The sequence below is a fragment of the Mycetomoellerius zeteki genome, unplaced genomic scaffold (assembly GCF_001594055.1).
Source record: "Mycetomoellerius zeteki isolate Tzet28-1 unplaced genomic scaffold, Tzet1.0 scaffold316, whole genome shotgun sequence".
Taxonomy (NCBI): domain Eukaryota; kingdom Metazoa; phylum Arthropoda; class Insecta; order Hymenoptera; family Formicidae; genus Mycetomoellerius; species Mycetomoellerius zeteki.
In genome coordinates, this window is record NW_017257301.1 from 901,484 (window position 1) to 911,039 (window position 9,556).

The 9,556-nt window shown below is 35.2% G+C and overlaps 1 protein-coding gene across 2 annotated transcripts in view; it reads left to right on the forward strand.

Annotated features, from left to right (window-relative positions):
* Positions 1-9,556, forward strand: part of LOC108724958 (Down syndrome cell adhesion molecule-like protein Dscam2) — a 168,003-nt gene that overhangs the window by 86,180 nt on the left and 72,267 nt on the right. For both annotated transcript variants that reach the window (XM_018451682.1, XM_018451683.1), the window contains exon 4: positions 573-734. In XM_018451682.1, the coding sequence (XP_018307184.1) occupies positions 573-734 (162 nt within the window). The remainder of the gene's footprint in view (positions 1-572; positions 735-9,556) is intronic.

Consider the following 9,556-nt stretch of genomic DNA (forward strand, 5'->3'; position numbering starts at 1 on the left):
AATATTCATCACTCGAATCCGACGTTGCTTATAGAACAGCCCCGATATATCGTTGTGCGACACATAGCACTCCTACCATCTCCTTAAACCGTCATATCCGAACCTCTATTTCCTCTTCGTTCTCCCTCTGCGGGAAGATTAACGTGCATCACGATCATCGACGCGATGAGAGATTCTTCACGATGAAGAGCAAATTTCGTCGAAACTCATACCTATGAGCCTGCTTATGATATCGCCGAAATTGTTGGGATTGAAGCAACGAATCCCGAATGGAGCGAAATGTCGCGAAGTTGTTGTGTGTCGAAGGGTTCGAGGTTCTCTCTTCCAGGACTTTTTTTCCATTTTTCCGGTGCTATTATTCTTGCGAATACGACATTCCGTTTCATGGCGATATAACCTTTTCCCTCCTATTCCTTTTCTTCCCCTTCTCTCTTTTCCCTATATTTTTTCATTGTCCCGAGAGTTTTTGTCACGGAGAGCGATATAGCGGTCCATCTCTCGCTCTCCCTCCCATTTTCCGTCCTTTCCAGCATTTATTCCATGCTCAAGCAGCCGTAACTTTTCTTTTTCAGTGGTACGCCAGAAGTACGAGGTACAAGTGCGAGATGCCTACGTCCTGGCTGGTAACACAGGGGTGCTCAGGTGCGAGATACCGGCCTTCGTTAAGGAGTACGTTGCGGTCACGTCCTGGCTGAAAGACTCGGCCTTCAACATTTACCCGTCCGCGGAGAGCGGTGAGTACAATTACAGATTGGTCGCTCGCGACTTACATGAGAGCGAAATATCATGTGAATCCAGGCTACACACATTTTCCAGATAACAATGGTTGTCGTACTTTTAGCGAAAAATCGAAACTGAAACTCAATTTCTTTCCACGTTGCTTTCTGACGTCTTTCTAACTCATTGATCATCTCGCAGCGCTATCTTAGGTTTCTAGAAATGACGTCTATTTTCCTGCACATTTTATTTTTTATTTTAGGATATTTTTTAAAATCATATTTACTTACGAGAACTTGATCATTTCGTTGCATTATCTTGGATTTTTAGAAATAATTTTTACTTTTGTGTCTTGTTTTTTATGTTAAGATATTTTTAAAGTTTTTATTTATAAGAATATGATGTATTGCCAGTTCTTGTTCTTATTTTCATCGAAATGAAGCAGTTTATCTTTGTTTAATAATTTTTTTGGGTAAAACAACGTGCTAAGCAGAAATGCGAATAACCAAGTACGAATGGTAGGGGAACTTTTCCCTTCATTCGCACGAGTCACGTGTATCGAGCGACAGACAAAACGCACGTGAGAGCGCCATGCATTACGTCGATCCAGTCATTATTCGAGTTAATTAGAGTCTGAGGGTGCGATTCGAGTCCATGTACACACACACACACACACACACACACACACACACACACACACACACGCACGCACGCACGCACGCACGCACGCACGCACGCACGCACACGCACACTTTACAATAAATATTCTCGTCGCTCCACACGACCTTGAATGGATAAATCGCGATATTACAAAACACCGGTATCGCAGACAGGCACATAACTTTGTATAGAGAAGAGGAGGGTATAACGATAAAAATACGCGTTGTATTTTTTCAGAGATAGCTTTTTTATGTCACTCATCTTATAGCTAATATCTCTTGATGCATCTTCTGCATCTGCTGCGAACATCACAATGTGAATGACATTCCTTGAACTGAAAGTTCGTTCACTCGATAAACTTTTAAGTAAAAAGCATGCATTAGACTGATCAAATTCTATTTGTGTTTCATTAAAACGATAAAGCAGTTGGACATGCGACAACGTGGATATAAAAAATTAACATCACTGTGGGATGTCATTTCCAACAATTGCCATGAAAATATATCGTCAATAATATCTAACAATTATTGAAGATCTGTTCTTTTATTTGCGCAATAGAACGTGAAAAAGAAAGAATTAGATTTAAAAATACACCTAAAGTTCAATTGAAATCACAATGACTATAAAAATTGATTTTAGTTACCTACAGATTTATACTTCCGACATGATTTTTGGATCATATTATATTTGGATTATATTATATTTGAATCATATTATATTTGGATTATAAATAAATATCTCTTGCGAATTGAATTTATCCTGCAAATCGGACGAATTTTTGTGGAACAAATTGAACCGTTTTTGCAATTTCATCCCCGAAGCCACCGAGAAGTCAAGCACCTGATGCATCGTAGAAACTTTCCTAAATTCGTTTTCCTCGTGTCATAATGGAGGCATTGTGTTCCTGTCATCACGTGAGATCTCGTACCGACTACGTCGGGGAAGAACGATGGCGACGACGACGAAACGTGACGTATTGTCGTCATGTTTCGATCGCTACTGCGCGACTTTTCAGATTGCCACGTGCGTAGCATAAACGCGAAAGTCTCTTCTTGCCCTTTTCTCCCACCCTCGTCGAAAAATTTGCCTTGAATTCACCGACGCGTATTCCCCATCTCCCGCGATAAATTATAGCTCGGTGAATAAACGGCGAACTTCCACTGGCATGCCCGACCTGTTCGACGCTCCCGCGTACGGAAAGTTTTCCGAGTGATTCGTTTTCCATTTAGAGGCAGGTACATCCGCGCGCGCCTTTAGAATCTCGCCTTTCCCGCTTCCTAGATTGGATTTTCCTCTCTCTGGACTGCACGAGACGCGAATCGCGTTTGATTTAATCCGAGGATTTGTCGCATGTCCGGAAGACGTAAGGAACGGTCCGCTTATGAAGTTTAATCGTCTTCGGAAACAGTTTGCACTCGCACTTAGATTTACTCTCTGTAAGAGAGAATAAGAAGCTCGCCGTCCTTTCGAGAGACACTCTGTACTAAGACAGACTATCCCGATATATAAATAAACGAGAAACATCATGACGGATTCTGCAATCAAATCAATGGATTTTCTTGTTTTCAATTTGAACTAAAACTATCGGCTTTTTGAAGAATAATTCACGTGTGTAAAATTGGGCACTTTTCGAATTTTATATTTTTCTTGATTGTGTTGTATTGTACTGCATTTGTGCCACATTGTGCCGCAAACCGCAACTCAATAACATGAACCATTTTCCAAAAAAAAAAAAATTTATGCTAGCCTTAGGAATTTTTAGGAATGAAAAACTTCAAGCCCGTGTAACTTGCAAACGGTGTAAGATAATCGAATTCTGCGAGTTGTGCTGTATTGTGTTGCTCAAAATTTACGTGGAATGTTCATAAAAAATTTAGAATGGCAGGAGAAACGATAGAAATTATTGAAAACGTGGTGGGGGAAAATAAAAAAATTTGTCATTTTTGGATTTTTTTAGTTGTGCCGAATTGTGCTACAACAGTACAACAACTTAGGCCGAATCTTTTAATATATGCACTCGTGACATAAAGCGTTTGTTTATTACGTGAAATACAGTCGGCTGAGGAGCGTCTAACCGAGCAGCAGATCATTCTCTTGAAACACTCCGTTCGGTTATTAGTTTCGCGTACGCCGCGAGAGACGCATACCGGGTGTATCGACGTTTCAGGAGTCGACGTGAAGTGCCAGTGGATGACTACCCGGATGCAGCCAACTCCAACACGAAACGTTCTACCGCAATGCAAATTAGCTCGGGCTGCTTGTCTATGGAAACGTCGAACTATCCTCGCCGCAACAGCCGCCCCGACGTCTCGCTCATTTGTCTGCGACCACTTCGCAAATGCGCATTCAGTAGTACTATGCGAGAAAGGCTAAACCCCGGAGCTCAAACTCCGCCTTTACATATTTCGCTGTAATAATTATTGGCATGAATACTGCAATGCGAGTCATCGCAGAAATGTCTATGTTTGTTAGGACGTTAATCATGCTCTCATAATTAATGTCAATTGTTACGTGTGTGTTACGCATTTAATGAAATACTAATGTGGCAAAATGAAGAATAACGCAGTAATTTCGATTTTTTGCTTTGATCGCACCTTGGTATATTCATAGGTTCAGTTGATGTTGTCATTTTGCATTTAATGATTACGCAGTTTTGTAGTAGATTTTATAACGTGTAATTTATTATAACGTAATTATCGACCCGGGAAGTTCAAGTATAATGCAAATTCTTTTACGCTGACGCTGACTATCGTCGACGGAAACATGGAACCGCGTTGCATCGCAGCATCCATGTTATGATACTATTATCTTTTTCCTTTTTGCCTCTTTTTATCTCGGGCGCTACATTTTTATTTTCTCATAGTTTGCCCCGTTTAATGAATACACATCCATTACGGTTTTACAAAATTTTAAAAGAGCAAAGTGTATGTTTAATAAATAATATATTTCTTTGAAAGAGAGAGAACATTTAATTATATTATACCAATTTACTGTGACAACAGCAAAATGGTCTTTTTTAAATAAATAATATAGTGAACATAATAATAATATTAATTTATTATATAAGAATGATAGCAAAAAATATCCATTTAATTATTTTATTTCACTTATATTAAAGTTAATTATTTTATTCAACTTATATTTTCTCTTGCGCGCGTCTAGTATATTCTTATTGTATTTTTATATTTAAATTATGAAGCACCAGGATGTTTAGTGGAGATGATAATTTGTCAAAAGTATTCGTCTCTGCATTCACGGAAAGCACCTTCCGCTTTGCATTACGGTGCACTTTCTTTTCCTATATAACCGCTATCTTAAGCAGCTTTTGTTTCCCTCTTTACTCTTGTTTATATCTCGCTTCGTTCATCGCACTTAATTTCGCGTTTGTTGCACGATTATTCTCTGTTGTACCTCTGATAACAACTCTGATATTTTTATCAGCATAAGGATATTATTTGCAGTCATATTTATTCGCAATATTTTTTCTACTTAGAAAGAGACTATTTATTTATCTGAATATTATTTGTACGAAGTTAACTAATTATTTGCTAAACAATCTTTAAAGTAAAATTCTTTTGTAATTATTTTCTGTTTGTCGTAAAATGAATTTTTTTTAACGACTGAAATAAGCCACGCTGATGTATGTACATTTATAACGAGAATCGATTAATTATTCTTCCTTATTTGTGAGATATTTTAAGTTCTCCCAGTACGATAATATACTATATATCATTACATGGAAGAGTATTCGACATGAGTATTATTGAGAAGTGCCTAAATTTTTTGTATATAAGCTAATAGAAATAATACCTTTTTACGATACTATTTTTTGCATGCAGATAAGCTTGCAAATAGCTGAATAATACGTACAATGATAACAGCCGTGCTTTCACTTACTACTCATTTGCCATGTCCTGAAATCCTGTTTCAAATAAAGCAAAAGTAATCATCTTGAATTTTTCATCAAGTAAAAGCGCGAGACTAAACTCGTGAATTCTAACATCAACTTTTACCTAAATTCAGAATATTATTCAGAATATTATTCAGGTTATTCAAATGGAACAAGCTACAAATTCTGTGTGTATAGTTTATTAAATCTAGTTTATAAGTTTTTAATACTTACAACACACAATTAAATTATTCGTGTATATTTATTTTCTTTGAAATACTAGGAGCATTTAGCTAAATGCTCTTTATTCTTTCTTTTTTTTAAATATACAAATACTTATAAATATTTTCTAAAGATGTTGAAGTAGGTGTAAGAATCATTTAATAATAATTTTTTTTACACTTGTAAAAGTGATGAAAATTAATCTGGTACACGAGTGACCCATCATGTGCAATAAAGAATCGAAAAAAAAATATCGTGTGGACTAAGATTAATGAAATTTATATCAAGCGAATAATTTGATACAAGGTGAATAATTTGATTTGCGTATATTTTCGATGCACTGTAAATCACTCACACTATTCTCTAATTTATTTTTTAAAGCAATCTGACATGTGATATTGGAACTCGACAAAGTTATTTTTACAAAAATTGTAAACATAGTATTGTATATATAGTATTGTATATAATATGTAGTGACATAGTATTTTTACAAAAATCTAATACTGGCCATGTATTATTGAAAGACAGTAATTAATTAGTTACTTAAATTAGTAGTCAAAATGTATTACTGAAAGACAGTAATTAATTAATTAGTATAAACATAGTATTGTATATAACATATATGTAGTGACATAGTTTTTTTACAAAAATAATATTTTTACAAAAATGTAATACTGGCCCATGTATTACTGAAAGACAGTAATTAATTAGTTATTTGGAGTATTAAAAATATTAAACAACAGTACTTTTAATATTTAAAATAAATAATTAATTACTGTTTTTCAGTATTGACCAATAATAGATTTCTATAATAGTTGCGTTGTTAACACAACAACGTTCGGAGAGTTATCACCGCCATTTGAAACTTCATCGTCGCTGTACGCTTGAAAAATTAATCCAGCGAAACGCAATTTGACAACGTCCCTGTTTTAACCCCCGTAAAACGAAAGTTTGCGTACTTTGTCCCGGCGAACTTAAGCGAAGTCGCAATAAGTCGCGGACGCGCGAGGTAAAGTGGCGCACTTACCAGCATTCCGTGAAGTCATGAAAGAAGTAATTGTGCTTGCTCCGCATAAAGAAGCATGACGAAAAATGTCTTAACGTCCGCATAAATAAATGGCGCAGCATAAGTTTCTTTAATCACCATTTTTGCGCTCTTAATGGTTCTTTAAGTCTCATTTTATGACTCGTTTCCGTGAAAACTAGCGTTCTCTTATCGAAAACTTGTATAAACATAAATAGGTAATCGCGGTGACTGCCTGATGTTTCTGATTTGCTATTTTATATTCAATCTTACATAACGCGGTGAATGCGAAACCGCGCATTGACAAAGATTGCTGGAATAACGTAATTTTCGCGGACTCGAGGTCGATTTACCGCGGTTTCTGCGAGTGACGAACGACGCTCATGGGAACGGAACGAACTTTCCTTAAAAATCCGCGGATCCGTGTTTCGTACACGACACTCCAGAGAGAATCCACTCGCGGTCGGAATAAATCCAGCGCGTGAGATATATTTCGGTAATAATCGGCGTATACATAAATCATCCACGCTCAGACTGAGGCCGCCATTACGAAGGGAATTGTAGTCCCCCCCGTCTTCTATTGCGTTCTCTTTCGCATTCGTCAAAGCATTTTAGTGCATTCATTGTCTTTTAATTCTTTCCCTTCATTCTCTTTTAATTGGTTTAATTTTTAAACAATTCTAAAGAAATAAAAGAATAGGAAATAAATATGATAAAGTAATAAAAGATAAATAATTAAAAGATAAAAATTCTCAATTTAAAATAATACATAGATGTTTATGTAAGAGAAAAAAATTTTGAAGAGAGATAAAAATCGAGAGTCTATAACGTGATTTATTATTCATACGGAATCCAATAACTTTATGTTATATGTAACATGTATAGTACATGCAGTAGCCATTAACTGGCATTATCCCACCCGGATATTAGAGCAACGCAAATGGGCATAAGTTTTGATACTTGTTGATTAAACTTGCATTTAAGCTGATTAACGCTCGACAGGGTTATCGCTTCAGTGTGAGAGATCGAATAGACATATTACATCACTATCTGTGTATATGTATTTTACTATACATATATATACATATATGTAAATATTACTATATATATATATATGTAAATTCGAAAGCAGAGTGTATTTAATATCACACTCGATGAATAATACGTTTCAGGTTTCGATCACATTTCTCCTAAACTTTGAAAAATTAATATATATGTATATATTAATATAAATATATATTAATATAAAAATATATAATTTTAATTGATAACATATGTTATATCACAAAGAGAATATCTTGTTTATTCACGTATATATAAAATATTGAAAATAAAGGATGCTGTAGAAACGTTGTGGTTGATAATATGCGCATATAAACTACTAATTTATTTAACGTTCAGAAAATTTCGCATAGGTACTTATAGGTATTTCGCGGATTTCACAGCACAAACAATTTTACTTGTTGCGTTTGATTCCACAGTCAATTCTCCATTATGTGTATCATTTTGCAGATTCGTTGTTAAAAGGAATCTCGCTATGCCGATTAGATCGCCAGCAGACAGTGCTTTTGTTTACCGCTTTAATTTGTTATGCGCTGACATACTCGTATTTCTCGGATGTTCATTCGGCTATATTATTATAAAAATATTCATGTAGCTCGCTCTCGTGATGTCGGATAGATCGCCGCTTCATCAACTAAACAAATAACTTCTGACCACCGCTGCCGGTGCAGCGGTGTTTGGTCGAAAGTCCATAACGGCATAACGGTTCGTCGCGATTCGTGAACTCTCAAACATAGTCCATTACCTTTATTATAGCACGAAATTGTATTCGCGCATGAATCTCATAGCTGTACTAAAGTCTCCCTGAGGAACAGCAGGAATTTCAGTTGGCCATAGCAAAGTTTCTCTACCCCTTTTGCCTTTAAGTAATGTTAAATTCCCTTGATATTAGTTTAATTAATATTGGTTGTGAACTGTACGAATTTTGGTTGTGTGTCTACATGAATTTTATTAATGGCAAAATTTGATTATTAATATAGCTTTAGTATTTTGCGACATTGTACGATAAAGCTAAATATATTGTATGTATTATAGTCATGAAAGGAATATAAAGAACTATTATAGAAATAAATATTAAATTTTACTAGCTTTTGTTTATCTATGACGCTTTATAATTGTTTAATAGAAAGTTTAATTAACAAAAAAATTGCATCAAATATCGTCATATTTATTTCTATTGAAATTAATTATTTTCTTTGTGCATCAGATAAATAAGTAGTTAATATCCGCATTTGATCAGCTACAGCATAGCCATTTCTGTTACTTAACATTCTATATTTCCGATGATGTTTTATGTATACATCCATAAAAGAAATACTTTTATTTATATACACGCATCCATTATAAATAAAATATATAAATTCTTATATAAAAATTTTAATATTAATAAAATACTGTCACTTCTTATAAATATTCAAGGATAAGATATAATATAACAAACTTTAATTATAGCATTATATATAATTAATTATTCTATATTTACCTCCATTTTATGTTTAAAAATAATAGTAACTGAAGTATAATTTTAACTAATATTTTATCGAAAAGTGAAGCACAATTAATTAGATCCTGCCAGAATAGAAATTATTAGAAAAAGTTAATATAACATGATTAGATATTTAATTACTGCCACAGTCGATTATCAACAAGTTCGAAATAAATTTTAACATCCCTATATATAAGGATGTTCCGTACCTCGAACCCCTTAAGTATGCCAACTATTTTCGTGCCCGACGGGATGATCGCCGCGCATAATCATTCCGGGACGGCGCACAATGAGCGGACAAAACGCCGAAGAATCTCTCGCGCTCGAGTTATTTTTATTACGATCGATTCATTGCTTCATCTCTCCTCCCTCTCGCTTCTTTTCTTTACCATGCTCATGGGTTAGACCCATCCATTTCTCTTATATCCCTTTCTCTCTCATACGGTGGCAATACGGTCGGCATTCATCGTCGTATGCAGCCGGCGGGTGCCGACGG